Source organism: Neodiprion virginianus, chromosome 4 (assembly GCF_021901495.1).
Source record: "Neodiprion virginianus isolate iyNeoVirg1 chromosome 4, iyNeoVirg1.1, whole genome shotgun sequence".
NCBI lineage: Eukaryota > Metazoa > Arthropoda > Insecta > Hymenoptera > Diprionidae > Neodiprion > Neodiprion virginianus.
The window spans coordinates 40797168-40813421 of NC_060880.1; the positions used below are offsets into that span (position 1 = coordinate 40797168).

General features: G+C 37.3%; 1 protein-coding gene across 3 annotated transcripts; it reads left to right on the forward strand.

Annotated features, from left to right (window-relative positions):
* Window positions 1-4862: 4862 nt before the first annotated feature.
* On the forward strand, window positions 4863-15021 carry LOC124302594 (sterol regulatory element-binding protein cleavage-activating protein). 3 transcript variants are annotated; one of them, XM_046758904.1, is made up of 13 exons: window positions 4865-6005; window positions 6858-7079; window positions 7298-7531; window positions 7615-7795; window positions 7997-8142; window positions 8238-9336; window positions 9423-9696; window positions 10182-11221; window positions 11319-11478; window positions 11562-11745; window positions 11901-12040; window positions 12191-12402; window positions 12495-15021. In XM_046758904.1, exons 2-13 carry the CDS (start codon window positions 6964-6966, stop codon window positions 12672-12674), a joined length of 3966 nt encoding a protein of 1321 aa, XP_046614860.1. In that variant the 5' UTR covers window positions 4865-6005; window positions 6858-6963; the 3' UTR covers window positions 12675-15021. The 3 variants fall into 3 exon arrangements, with proteins under 3 accessions (XP_046614862.1, XP_046614860.1, XP_046614861.1); XM_046758905.1 differs by having other exon boundaries at window positions 4865-5457; XM_046758906.1 differs by lacking the exon at window positions 12495-15021 and having other exon boundaries at window positions 4863-6005; window positions 12267-12403.
* Window positions 15022-16254: the final 1233 nt, after the last annotated feature.

Consider the following 16254-nt stretch of genomic DNA (forward strand, 5'->3'; position numbering starts at 1 on the left):
CATCCAACCCGAAAACTATTCGGATCCGTGGAGATAAAAGCACTCACATCCTCCCAGCAGATAATAGCGTTCAACGTACACCGAACCTGTACGAATACTACGATGAAGTACGTTCATAGTTCATGCCAATGCGTGAACATCCAGCGCTTTATCAAGAGGTGGCGCCACCTGCGGCAATGGTCCGCTATTTACTTTGCAAGAATCGCGAGTCCGATTGCGCGCTAACAATAAACGGTGGCTTCGTAAATGCACGCAAGGGCAGCTAGCGGTTTTTTTAATTTTCTTTTTTTTTTTCGTTTTCAGGAAGGTACGACCGTTTCATTATTATTCCTTTGAAAATTATCAACTCTTACAGTTACCTTGATTTGTTGAAAAGTAACGCTTGACGTTACGATTATACACTTATTATATTGGCATTCAAGTGCAGGCAGTAGAGAAGACTTCTTACGCTTATTTTTCACCATTCGTTTCGACATACATCATTATGCATTTTTACGGTACTCGACCTTGGAATTTATGAAAACACCGCCGTGACGATAATCAAGCTGATATTGGTCGTGGAGCGAGAAAAACCGCAAATATCGAGCTCGTTCACAGAATTTACACGTCATCGCTATCTTGACTGTTGAACTTTTTTTTTATTCCGACTCTGAAAGGTGTTCGCGCGCTGATTAAATATTGTTTAAACACGTTTTACGCGCTTCTTCGGAATATTACCGATCGCGGTGCGTTTCAATTTATGTACATAATTTCTCTACCGTCAATATTACAACAAAAGATACATTTCACAACGAATACTTTAGGTATACCATAATTTTTCACCGTTTCCCTACTAGCAAATTAACCAAGTTTAGTATAATTGTTTTACAAAGTAATTAATACATCTGAACGTAGGTATTTTAAAAATTTTGACGCCAACCAAGAGTACAGATCGTTCTAAGGTGGAATTCTACTACTAGACTTATACATCACATTTTGACTAATAGGTTAATAAGACCTGTTTCCCAACAACTTAGTGTATGCCATGTATTCCTCTTACGATTAATATAGACTTTCTTTTCTAAGATAATTATGAGTACTACAGCACAAGCGGTATTCACAGCGATATATATGTTTGTATACATATAATTAACCTTTTTTTTCTTCTTACTTACCTCTTGTAAAGTTAGTTTTTAGCCTCAAACGTAGCCTCGTGAAACCGGAACTCGGTAGTAAAATTCTAAAAGGCGTCTCATTCGGTTTGCATTTTTCAAACGCACTAACCGAAATAACTCGAAAACTTTACAAGTTGGGAAGCTGTTTTTTGATTCATTTTTTATATAGTCAAATTTTCTATAAAAAAAGATCCAGACTACCATACACCTAAGGGTTCATCTTGTATATATTCGATGCGGACGTTTAAAGTTGAGTGCATTGAATAAACGAATCAACATGCTTATTACCTTGGAAATTTTTATCTCACCAGTGTTCTAAGTAGATACAAATAATGTCACGCCAATTATTTCATAGAAAATTCAATTATTTACACGCTACGATAAAAAGAAAAAAAAGTTTTGAAATATCGGCCTAATACATAGAAGTTGACATTTTTTATTTGCTCCTAATTTTTTCTTTATTTTTTGACTTTGTGAAAAAGAGCTTCATGATTGTTCCTTATTTTTTTATCTAGCCGTTCACGAGATATGCAATTTACAAAATTTGGAATTTTTTTTTTAGAATGCTCATAACGTTTACAAAAATACATCAATTTGAATTTTTTTGTTTTTCAAATTGTGTATTTTTCAATGAATTTTTCACGAATTTGATGCAAAAAAATATCAAAAAATTATTTACTAGACTTTTTTCAATTCATAGATTGAAATCTAATTTTGAACACTATTTATACCCTTCAATTTTTTTTTTTGATTAAGATATATATCTACAGCTTTCGCAATCAGGATGGCAGCATGTAAATCTCCTTACACAAATTACGACAGTTTGGCCTTGACTTTGAACTCGAAAGCGATCGTGCACAGACCGTCTCTAAACAATAATGCATAATTTTTAATTACGTAATGGCCATGCACTCTGTAACAAAAAATATAAATCACGAGTCACAACTCGCGCGATATATTATAAACACACGTACATAAATTACATTCTTTATAAACAATACTCCGCTTCTTACACTCCGTAGCCATAGACTTATATTTTTATAATCGTTCACAGTAAAGGCATCTGACCCCATTTTTATTGACAATTCTGCTGCCCCTTAATCAACATTAATTACGCAATTGATGCAATTAGATGCGGCAATCGGTATTAGTACAAGTACAAGACCCGCGCATCGAATCCCTCAGTTGATCACTCTCAATCTTGCATCTTGTATTACTTTAAGTCACAAGGCGTGTGAGAATCATAACGCATACAAGAATGAACCAAGTACAGATTTACAAATTGGTGCGGCTGATTTAATTGGCATTGGGTATTCGGCTTCGAGTCAGATGCCACAGACGGCATATCAAACTTCATCCTACTTCCCAGTGTCACATGCAGCCGCAGTTTTTCTTTTTTTCAGTTTTTTATACAACGCAAACTTTCAAGGCTGCACATTATGTGTGATTGATTGCCGTTTGCTTACATTTAGATAACTGATTTATTTCCTGCAAGTCAGAACTTATTATCCGCATGCAGAAACTCAAGTTCAATAGAGTTGAACCGAAATGAAACATTTTTACCGAAGGTGAAATCACGATGGAATATAAAGCCTATACGATGTTCATTTTTGGGGAAACGAGGAATTTTCATTTTGCTCAACAATGCAGCCAAGTTCAGAAAAATTGAATCCACTCACAATTCACTAAAAGGTTCCGTTGACTTGGCTCTTGGTCGTAAGTTGTGTAAGTTGATTTCTATAATACAACGGCCTCCTGCTGTAAATTATAGCACTTGATTGTTAATCGGAAATTATAATGGTATTTGATTTGATTGGCCTTTATTATTTATCTACCCCTGGAGGGATTCGGCATCGGGTCTCCCAAATATGTATAGAAAACTTGCGGTATAGATATCGGTCCTAATCGTAAGTGAAGTAATGCAAACCTTACTTTAGTCAGTCGCAACTGATTGCAAAAATTCTCGCAAAATCAAGGCCGCAATTTACTGTCCGCGTACGCAATTCTATTGATATGATTCACTCTGGACTACACGAGGATGATAATATATCTGTTAATGTGTAAAATGATAAAGTCCCCAGATTATCAGGTTATGCAGATAGATTGGGTACTCAAGAGATTCGAAATATTCGTATAAACATTGTTTTCAGTTCAGGGATAGGTCAATACTTGAAATAATCCAAAGTGTCGTGCATAAATCATAAGTAGTTATGTACGAATTGATTATTCTTATGCGAAAAAAGTCTTGAGAAATTGAAATATTTCCACCTCTACTACATTCGAATCACTGTGAAGCAAAAATTGTACCAGGTGTTCATCATTTTTTTCCAGGACAAATGTTTCAAATTTTTTTTTGTTAAACTTCAAACACACTCCGATACTATAATTCGTAGCATACAGCAACAAACCATTCGCTTGAATAAATTCGTTTCAGACTACAAATTTCAATCCATCGAAAGTTCTTATGAAATGAATGTATTACGCATATAATCATGAACACCTGGCCACAATAAAATATGAGTACGGTACCAATGTAAGGAATAAAAAGATAGAGGAGATAGATGACCATGTTTTGCTTTCTTTGTTTGTTTTTTACGCATAGATCTATTTCGCAAGGATTTTCATCTGCATTTATAAGTGCGTGCTTAACGGAAAGTTATCTCGAAACCCGCTCAAAATGAGGCAAGAAGAGGTCGAAATTGCATATTTAACCCTTTAATTCACGTTGGGACGCTCAGCGTCCTATATTTTTTTGCAACTTTTTATTTACTAAACTACTTTTTGGTAACAACTATCGAGTTTTTTGTTCCGCATGGTCCCTGAAATATTTCCAAGTACAAAAAAAAATGTATAATTTATTTATTTACTTATTGCAAAGATAGCACATGTAAACAAATGGTCGAAATTCGTACTTTTCCACGAAAAAAAACAACATTTTCTACTAATCTACCATGCAAATGAATGCAAATTTTGTACACAGACTTAATACACACTAGAAAGTTCTACAGAAATTTTTCAAAATGTTTCTTCTTGTTTTTGTCTGTCCGCCATATTGGATCCGCTAAGCGAATCGCATCTAAAAAAAAAAAGAATATACGCATGAAAGGATTACAATACAGCAGAAGTCTAACTGTTTCTCGACTTCTCTCTGAACATCGATCAGTCATAAGTATATACCACTGGAAAAATCAGTGTATGCACAGTAAAAAAATTGTCACTGGGAGTCAGTGAATTTTCACTGATTCAAATATACAGTTCCATTTATTCTGAGAACCTTTAATAGTTAGGCACTATAGAACAAACTTGTATTGGCACCATAATTTCAGTTCTACCAATATAAATATATGTAATTAATTATTTCCCTCATCTTTCTTGCGAAGAGGATAGTCTATTGCCTTTCAAACAAAATCTAACAGCAGAAGTTATACCATTCGGATTTTATAAATCTAAGCGAGCAGTCTGACCTAGCCCCTGATTGATCGCCACAATCGTACACGCCCCTGACGTACTTGGCATGATTTTTTTTCTCGATCAAATAAATCATTTCGCGGTGAATTCTTTCCTCTGTGCGTAATACCCACATAACGATGCACCGAGTACGAACGCTTACATTGCATATCAATATAACGATCTACGAATGCATCGATGTATGAAAATTTTGCCTTGCCACCGTGCAGGCCGTTGTACGTACGTATGTAGTGTAGATTTGACCGCTGCAGGTCGCGTATCGATAACTATACAACGCGTAATTAAAATAACGTACGTCATAAGCAACGCACACACGCATTTTCTCGTAAATAGGCGGGATCTCGCGTGAAAGGCGGGAGGCGGTAACATGCGTGTGTCAATAAATCGTCGCAGTTGGTTTCGGAGCAACGGCAACTAATTCAGCAGCAAAACCGAAGCTCCGAAGGCATATTTATGCGTCGCTTCGCGCCCGCTAGCTACTCGCGTTACTTAATTTTATCATTCGGGCGTTAACGTGCAGTTGCGTTTCATGCCTCTACCGATTCTGAGGGCACCGATTCAAGGTTCTACTTTCGTATGCGTGCGTTGCGTGCGCGTGTATTCACGCCGTAACGTGCGTGCGACGAGGAGTGATTCGATTGAATATATTTGTCTCTGTCACTGGGAGACAAAATTATCCTCCGATGGTTTTCATTTCGGTATTTCCGCACCTTGCACGCGGTGAACATAGTTATTGACGGTGTTTGTGCGCGGACGCTGCTACTCGTCACAACGAAATCGGACTTCTCGTGCCTGATAAATGGTTTAAAAATAAATGACTGTCGGTGACTTATAGGTATGATACAGGTGCATACCCGACGTACAGTATGTATTCCGCTACGCATGTATGAGTCCCTATTACGGTATTTCGCCTCGGTGCACGAGTGAAGTTTCACATTAAATATTGGCTTCTTTCCTGTGCGGTGCACTTTGAAACTCCAAGTTTTTAAACTAACTATTCACGCGCGGTGACACACGCAGTAACATACGTAATTGGGCATCTTGTCACGAGCATCGCGTCGTCGTAGCTCGGCGTTTCGCCGAATTAAATATGACGTCTTCGGTTTTTAGACATAGTGGAAAATTCATACGGATGAAGATTGAACGCGTTAGCTTTATCAAATGATTTATTAGTGTGCGTTTTGTTCGAGCAGACTTGCCGTCGACGGTTTACTGCCTACCGCACGGCAAGCATACCTGGTAACATAACACAACATAACCACACTGCGAACATAACCTCAAAGCGGACAACGACGGATTCTCTCTGTCCCAGTGGCGGAGAAAAGTTTGGAGAGAATACGTGTCGCGTCGACGTTTTGTCGTCGTGGGGTATTTTTAACGCCTGTAAGTACATTTCATCCCTCCTCCCTTCACCCGGATTTTCTCTGCGTTTAACATCGATAGCCGCAAAGATAAATCCGCGCTCCCAGCGATTCGGATTCTTTCCACATGTATATACATATAAACGTTATTTCGTTTTTAATACCCGAGGCGAAACGTAATTGCGTCATATTTAGGTTTTAGTCAGAACCGGAATTCCAACGGATTCCAACCGAGCCTAACTACTTTATCACTTCTAGATAATATTTGACTAACCGCAATGCAGCCCGTCGAGGATGTTCCACTTATTCAGCTAAAAGCTCCAAAAATATCTACGGCTTTAAAGTGGTTTACTTACCTTGTGACAAATTGACCCGCTGTAGTTTTCTATTTTTGTCAATATCGATGCTACGCTTCACTCAGAGGCTTTGGAAAATGTTGATTTTCAATTAACGCTTCAATGTATACAATGCTCTTGCTAAAATCACTTTTATTCAAAAATTGAATTTTGTTCGAAACATAATATTCTTTAATTTAAACTCTTGTGTGTGTGTGTGCATTTTCAACCAACGTGCCGGCTTCTAACCCTGTGCGTTCAACAATTTCTTCAGAATCTCGTAACCATGTGTGGTATTCTAACAAAATGCAATTAAAAACAAAATATAAAACGTCACTGAAGATTCTCCTTCCGAAATTTCTTGTATTTTGTTAATATAAGTTAGAGTATTTCCTAAGAAAGACATAACATCTTGAAGTACACTAATTCAATGAAAATTTATCTGATCATTCAAGGTGGGACGATTGAACTGCAGTCTTGCCTTGTTTATTTCTTCTATTTTTAAATAATCGCCAAGTCAAGTAACTTTTTTATTACAGATATTCAACAAGTCATTAAATCCAAGCCTATATGTTATCAGCGGAGAAGTGACGCTGGAAATTTGTCTCTGCCTAGGATATGTTGGCAACGTGGCCTTAATGTGAAATGTCCCGCAGCCTGCCGGACAGAGTGGCAGGGCTTTATTATGCCCACGGCCTATTCTGTTCATCGCATCCCGTTGCCGTAATTTCATTGGCAATATCTGTCGTTTTGCTATGCTGGTTAGTCATTATATTTATCATTCTGGTATATCTTATCGGTAACATAATGTCATTAACAGTTTGTTGAAAGATTAGTCCAAGCATTCGGGGCAGAAAAAAAGTTTATCTGCTTGTCCGTATCTGAATGTTTGGAAATACTGCATATCGAGAAACTGATATATAACAAATGTTTTTAGCAAATCAGTACTGCGATTGATATTTATGCAATTTTCTTGTAGCTATCCTCTCGTGAATCTTCCTATGCCAGGAAATGCTCCCCGAACAATAATAAACCAAACAGAGGTGCCTGTTAACGGTTCGGAAACCCCTGCATTATACGTGCAACAAGTAACATTGAGGGTGGGAGTTGTCCCATGGACCGAAGACCTCAGCTTGACGGATGCATTCAGAGGACCGCTTTATGAAATATTTAATTTATTGGAAATCATTCGAAACTATCAGGACCCAGAAACGTAACGATGCAACTTTATCAATGGATTTTGTTCCTACAGAAAAGATTAGTTGCCCAACTTTCCATCCATATTTATTATTTCAGACTAAAGACCCTTGGTCAGGTTTGCCTCCACGTCGAGGCTGTGAAACGAAGAAATGCCAAAAAACCAGATGTTCTACCGGAATACAACTGCCTTGTTTTGTCACCTGCAAATCTATGGCAGCAAAGTTTGGAGCTCTTCAATCAGGACACCAATCTTATCAACACTATTTACTCGTATCAGGTAACTAACTATCAAAAACTCAATCTTTTCCTTTCTCACGCATGTCATATCAGCGATTGAATCTAACTCTCCGGCAAGGTTGGGGGCTTAGAGGAAGTTGTGAAAAATGTAAAAATCTCTATCGATATCCCAACAATACTGGTGCAACCAATAGCTTGAAATGATTGACGCTTGAAATATAATTCTCTAATGTTTGTGTAGAATCTGCAAAAGAGCAAGATCAGCCTTGCAGAAATAATGTTTGGCATGAGCCTGAAAGAGACCGGAATAAAACGTTATCCTATTCGCGTCAGGCAACGAGTAATTCAATACGCCGTGACAATTGTTCTCAAAGAACACGATCCTCGGTAAGTAATGGAGTTGATTATTTGAAACATTTGGTATCCAGATTTTTTGTTGAATTTCAGGATAAAACTAATAGTTTTCAACTGGTGATTTACAGATTCATAAAAGGATTGAAACATCGACTAACAATGTACTATCCTCTTCATCAGTCGCCAGATAAAAATTCATCATATACGCTACCAGTTGACGAGACATTGCACGTATTTTATCCTGGTGAATTCAATTACTGCGATTTCTTTCCGCTTGTCATGACATTTTTTGCCTTATTTTTATACGTTTATTTTTCTGTTCGTAAAATCGAGCTGATTAAGTCTAAAATTGGGATGGCGTTCAGTGCGAGTATTACAGTCGCTGCTTCCTTATCAATGAGCGTTGGATTGTGTTTCTTTTTCGGATTGACTCTCAGCCTGAGTGGAAAAGAAATATTTCCGTACTTAGTTCTGGTCGTTGGGCTAGAGAACGTACTGGTTCTGACAAAGAGCGTCGTTAGCACACCGGCTCATCTAGACGTGAAAATCCGCGTTGCTCAGGGCTTATCGAAGGAAGGCTGGTCAATAACTAAGAACCTATTAACTGAGGTCACTATCTTGACCATTGGATTATTTACATTCGTTCCGGCCATTCAAGAATTTTGTATTTTCGCCATTGTCGGATTACTGAACGATTTCTTCCTTCAGATGGTATTTTTTTCCACCATTCTCGCAATAGACATCAGGAGAACCGAGCTGTCAAGCGATACGTCGAGATTTCATTTACCAAATGGTCCATCGATGCGTAGACAACAGTTCACAACATTTCAAAACAAAAAAGGCAACATGTTTCGCTCCAAATCACATCCAAGATTAAATGGCCTGGTCAGCAACGGCCCGACAAACGTCGTAGCCCCCAACACTCAAAACACTCCAACGCTTGTAAAGATACCAAAACGCTTGAGGCTTGTTCATTTTTGGGCAAGAACAAGGATTTTTCAAAGAGCATTCATGGTTTGGATGGTAGTTTGGATCAGCATGATCATATACAACTCGGGTATCATTGAACACCTGATTAGATTGAGCGATCCGTCCAAACACGAAGCTGACATTGACGGATATACGCTTGATAGGCCACGGACGGTGAATAATTACATCGAATTCAACACTGTGAAACCTTTATTCACGTCGTCTTCGACACTTCCGCCAAATCATTTGAACGATCAGGTGAATAAATTAATTGACAAAATACGTATGAGCGGTGAAATTTGTTTGCAAAAGAATTCACTACTAAAAGTAATCATTTTTCTCAGAGTCCGTTATCAAACAATATTACCGAAGAGCTCAACAAGTTACGCCCTGTTGATTTTCCACCCTGGAATCGTTTGTCGTTGTACCACTGGTCGTCGATTCATTCATTGTACAACATATCGCTGGCTGGTGAACAAATATCGATACTTCCTACTATCAAGCTGGCTCATGCTGTAAACCCTCAGCTGGCTAGGCAAATAAGCAATCCAAATGACATACAGCAGTTCCAATGGCAAAGCCTCGCGACAGCTGCTCTTGACCCCTTGGATTTTTCAGGTGAGCAGTTTCTATTCAATATTATAAATTGAATTAATTGCCCGATTGGTTGTCTAATTTTTTTTTCTTATGCAGAAGCACTCTAATGAACTTTGTAGTTAATCACGTCCTAAAATCATAGGCGGTAATGTTATTCTAGACAAGTCTTAGACAATGTTTACTCACACTCCCATTATTCTAATTAATAAGTATTTTAACGAATCTACATCATAAAACTTGTCTCAATATTTAGTCTAGCCTTTATGATCTATAATGCTACGGGTAAAGATTCCTACGCTAAAAAAATTGATTTTGATAAGAATACGCTCTTGACATAGTGTTATTGACTTATCATACAACCTATGACCTTAGCAAAAATATATTTGAATTATCTTGAAAGTGGCAACCATCGCTCGTACTCATTGGCCTTCAAATTTTTTTTGTTTTGCCTAATTCTCGATTACCCCAACTTCCATAATCTACTCATTAAAATTTGATTATTGCAGATATGGAAGTACCAACCAGATCTGAAGGACGAGGCTTTAATGCTCCTTTTGTGCCATCTAGTCCGATGGAAATATTTTTGGCAGCTTTGCTATGCCTGATCAGTGTAATAGTCGTCGCTTATACAATGGTAGTTCTCTATCGTTGTATTTGCAGCAGGAATTATGCAGAGTGGCGGGCTAGTTGGCACCAGCAAGAGAAGTCAAACGATTCCGTGACTCAACTCGTCATGGAAGCCGTGCCTTTGGTACTGGAAGGTCATACCCAAGAAGTCGAATGTATAGCAACAGACGGAAACACGATAGCCAGTGTATGCTTGGCTGGGCATATCAGAGTTTGGGATTCGATATCGGGAGAACAATTGGCTCACATAGACAGAAAGCAATTTTTCGGTAACTCCGCAAAGGATTTGAATCAGACGATTCCAGACTCTGAGGAGTTAATGTCAGATTACGAGAGCGGTTCCCCTCCATCCAGGGGCGAGATGGAAACTGCTAATTCTTACGGACTGTACTCAAATCTGAGCGGCGCTCAGGTGAGAAAAAGGAACGAGGGCATGTCGTACGACGTTAGGCATTCCCCTGGCTCTTCGCTGGACTACGACTATCAAATAAACGAATATAGTCCAGAAAAGCAGAGTGAGCTTATGCGCAGAAGTATTGACAGTAGCTTTAACTTCCCGGATTTAAGGTCGACCATAAACACCAACTTCTCTGCCATGAAATATTCACCCGTTCAAAAGAATTATGAACAGGGTTTTGACTTTGGCGATCGATATAAGCAACTGTTCGAGGAGCACAGGAAATCAATTGACGAAATTCAGAAGTCCGAAATTTCAGAGCGCCTTACTTTACCCAACAATCGATTGAACAATACTGAATCGATTAGCAGCGTCAATTCATTGGGTACAGATAAAACGGTACAAATCACATCCCAAAACGTATCCCCAATTTGGTGCATCGATTATCAAGAAAACCTCATTGTAGTCGGCTGCGCCAATGGAAATTTGGAGTTTTGGGAAGGAACTACTGGTTTGCTCAAGGTATATTAGGTGTTATATGATTTCCATTAGCTAGTCCGCCCCATTCTAGTTTATCTATATTAAAAACTGTTATTAATCTAATAAAAATTTTGTACAGTGTATATTTGACGACGGATCAGGACTTGGAATATCTGCAATTAAGTTTATCGGCAACAGGGTAGTAGCGGCAAAGTTGAACGGATCTTTAGATTTTTTTCAACTTGAAATATACAACAGAGGACAGCACATGGACTGGTGTACAACTTCGTACAGAAGAAGTAAGCAAATTTTTTATATTCTCTCCTCATCTTCTCCATTAACTTGAATGAAATATTCTGATCCACGTATACTTTCTTCCCAGCACACAACAGAACACGTAGCGCAGGATCGCCTATGGATATGGATAATTTCATCCCTACCGAAGATAATCTGCGCTGTATGAAAATTGGCTCCCATAGAGCACACCAACAGCCCATTACAGTTCTGGACAGCGAAGGCGGTAGAGTTCTTACCGGTAGTCAGGACCATACGCTTAAAGTATATAGGTTCGTAATGCTTCAATATGAGTCTACAACAATTGACTGCTTATCGAATTTTTTAGACCCTCTTCGAGAGTTTGACCAAGATTGAACTAATTTCCGACATTCCATTCTTCCTCTGAGTATCCCTGTAACAACAATATTCGTTCACTTTCTTCCAGGTTAGAAGATCAATTACCCTTGTACACCCTGCACGGTCATTGCGGGCCTATATCGTGCCTCTTCATTGACAGGGTCAGTCCAATGACCTCTGGAAGCGGATCTCAGGATGGGTTGTTGTGCGTGTGGGACTTGCTGACAGGTAAGAAGTTGAACAAAACACATAAGCGAAGATTTAAAAGTTTGCCATTTAAAAGGGAATAGTAATTGCCTAATTTCACTTCCCAAGCAACACGTGACACTCGGAATTCGAAACCATATTCAGGCTCAAAGTCTATTAAATTCTTTGCAGGCGCGTGCATGTACAGCACGCAAGCTCACGACGGAGCCGTCGCAGCTATAACTTGCTCTGCTTCGTATGTAATTAGTATAGGAACCGACGAGAGGCTGTGTGTTTGGGAGAGATTCCAGGGACACTTGTTGCACGCTCTTCCGGCTCACAGGGCTGCCTACAGTCCGCAATTAGTTATGCTGACCCATCACCTGCTCATTACAAGTAACCAGGTACCAGCATCGACAACTTTGCCATAACTCTATGTACGAGGAACTCGGATGAATTGTCTGATTAAAATATCGTTTGCAATATTCTCTTTCAGGGATGTTTGGTCGTTTGGGACGTGAGGACAGGAGAGGCCGTAAGAGAAGTGAGACTGGGTCACAAAGACAGTTGCATCTTTGTTAAACAAATGCTGGCGCTGAGAGACAGTGTGGTTTGCGACTTTAGTCGACAGTTAAGGATAGTCAGGTTTCCATTGGTATACGATAAGGTAGACTAAGGATATGTACAATGCGGTCTGTACATAGTGTTAATTCATTTTTTTTTTTTTTTTTTTTGTTTTTAATCATGTATATTACAAAGCGTTTCCATCGAGAATGACGGACGTGGCGTCGTTGCATATTTCCCTGGAATTTATGAAGGACAATATTCGAACATTTTACATAAAAACATGAACGAGAACTTAATGCTTTCGCTCAAAGTAAGATATAAAATCAGTCGGTGGTTTTATGATTTTCAGAAGTCTAGCTCGACAGTGAGTTTTTTTAAATTGCTTCTTTTTTAGTCCACTATATTGCTATTTAAACGGTTTCTTGACTGGGATTTGTTAAATTTGATTACAAAAAGATTGTGTACCGAAGTTTTGTCTCGGTAGGTGAAATTAATTTTTAATGCTAATATGTTGTCCATTTTTTCCCAAACCCTTGCAAGGCGTATTTGTCCTTTAAGCGATTAAAAAATATATACATATATACAGTAGATAAATTCGGATTGAGCAGTCGATTTCTTATTATTTTCGTTTGGATTACTGCTAAAAACTAAGACTGATCCAGGTTGCACCAATTGAAATCGGCGATCTTTGTTCCTTATTCACTAATCTCTATTCGATCGTAAGTGCATTAAAGTAGAAAAATTTTTTCTTTTTATTTCACACAATCTTGAATCGTTCGCAATATTACGCATCCGGTATCACATCGATTTAGGTATATTTGTACGTATATTTATAAAGATTTACGTAGTTGATTTTAGTAAATGAAACTATATATACATGTATACATTTACACGTACAGGTATATCATATATATTTATGTACAACTAGAAATAATAACAAATTAACAATTTAATATATACATGATATTGTATGTTGCATTTGCCAAACCGGTGCTGTTCATAAGAGAAAGAGAGGGAGAGAGTAAGAGAGTGAAAGAAGGTAAAAACAATTGAGAATGAAAGACCAAAAAAAAAAAAAAACAACTTATTTTTACGTATGAATGATATTTTCAGCGTCATTTGACTTCAACCATAACAAATTTTACAGTAAGTTTATCGTTGACGTGGTCAAGTAATTACCAAATTGTTTCAAGTTTTAAAATTATAAAAATCCTTCACGTCCCCTTAGAGGGACTTGGATGGTATTCTGTTAATGTTAAATTAAACGTAATTGACGCTATTCTCTCAATGGTCTTAACCGACGAATCCTCAAATATGTTGATGTTGAAGTCTCTTATTGTCAGCATAAATTTTCCGGTCTCACGAAGTTCATTGACGAATGTCCAGTCCTCTTTTCCCCTTTGACAATTAATGTAATAACATGCATACCTAAACGAGTGCCTTCGATTAAACTGTATTCATTGTTGTTGTCTTTGCTGCCTATCATGTCTCATGTATGTTTTGTCTTGGCACAAATAGAAACAAACACGAATGGATCTGTATTATCAGTTGTGAGGATGAAGACGAACAAGTTTCGTCCCGAATCATGTGATTAATTTCATTTGTAGAAGATTTCGCAACACAGAGAATTGAACGAACAAAAATTAAATGCAAATTTGTTTTTAAAAAACCTATTTAAGGAATCGTGGTGTTCATTCCTAAACCTATGATACTTGACGAGTTGGAACATTAGACACGAGACTTTGAAAGTAGGGTCTACGGATATTTTTCTAATTTTTCTAGTATGCTAGACATTCTAAATGTGAAATGGCAACCATAGCTTCATTTGTGATGTGATCCACCTCGGAACTTTGGCGTTAAAAAATTCACGTAGCCGTGAATCGAGATAAAAATAGAAATTATTGTCTCGTACCTGAGGTCAAAGTGCCATAGTTCATAAGGAAAGTACTCGAGGTGTATCTCGCTCGTTTTCATTATTCTATGATATGTCGTAGTGTACTGAAAACTTTGGAAACGTTTTTTTAAACGTGCTAATTCGTTCGTTTAAGGGTAGAAAAATACCTGGGGTACTTTTCAAGTTACTAGCATCTTGGAGACAGAGTCACAAAAGCCTTGAGTCTTAACGTGTAGACTGTAGATTTATCTAGAGATCTAAGTATAAGTAACGGCTATTTTTTTTTTTTTTTTTTTTCCTTCAAATTTTCCATGAAATAGAAAGGTATTTTAGATATGCTTCATTATACAATTATATACGTATTGAGCCGTAGAAAGTGTCGCTTTGAAGAACGAAAACAGGAAAACAGGCGTGACAACAGCGACATTTTCATATTCATGCCAAACAAACATCGTAAAGGCATCATTATGACAGCTAAGATAAGAAGCGTCAAGAATTTTACACAAAGCAGAAGGGAATTCGAAAATATCGAATTCGATACGTTGATACGATACAGGTATTACAATCAAAGCTGGTAATTCTTTCATTGGTATACATAATGACAAAACGTCAAGTAAACCTATAATTTATTTACTAATTGCAGATATTTACTCGTATGTCGAGATTTCTCAATTATTCTTAACATTGCTGTAAACATGTACGTATATTAAATTACGAATGATCCGGACAACCTTCATTAATTATGACAATATCGTTCTACATAAAAGTTTATTTATTACTTTATTTTTCATTAAAATTTACAAAAATAAAATAAACAAAGTTAGATCTCGGCACGTGTAGCATTAGACCAAATCAATATTATGATAGTAATAATAGTAGTAGTACTTATTTTAAACATCCTAGAGATGATAATTAAATTATTCAATTTTTTATATCTAGCAAATCAATACATGTACGAAAATAAACGCAAGCCAGATTATAAAATTAATTCTAAAATGCCACATCAAAGTTGCGTATGATTGAATAATCATCGATTGTCTGAAAATGAACCAAAGTACATTGCATTTGCGTAAAATTCATTCGCTCTAATGAATCGTGCAACGTGAATATATATGTAAAGTGAAATGCGTTTATAATACGAAGAGCTCACTAATGTCAAAAGTTATTAAATCCGCGTAATTTTTATAACTTGTATCATACATATATTACATATAGTTTATTCGAATAGTATAAAACACGTTTTCAATCAGCTTGTTCGGTTATTAATAAATTATCGTGATTGATACCTATTAATCCTGTCAATTGCCTCCATCACATCCTTCTTCTGATCACCTATTTCGAGCATAAATTACATTCCATAACGTTTAAAACAAATGGTAAAAAAAATTATATCGATATTGATACCATGCGCACTTGGCGTACGTTTCGCATTCGTATTTAAACCAGCGGTTCTGTGCATAATCTTCACTGCTGACTACTTGAATGTGAAATTGAAGGCAGAGGCTAAGATAATAACATTATTAATTTATACGCGTACAACGGTGATTTTATCGGAGCAACGGTGTGTACAACGTGTGTGACATGTAAAAGTCAGGGATGGCCAACTTAATTAAATCTTGAATGGCCAACTTAAATCAGTCCCGAGATCTACTAATCTCAAATGTCGACCGCCCATAGAGGGAAAGGATTATATTGCGATATTGTGAATTTGTATCACGGAAATGTGCGATTGAAATGACTAAAAATTTTGTTGAACGCGCCTTAATCCTTTTATTTTAAAAATATGAAATTGTTG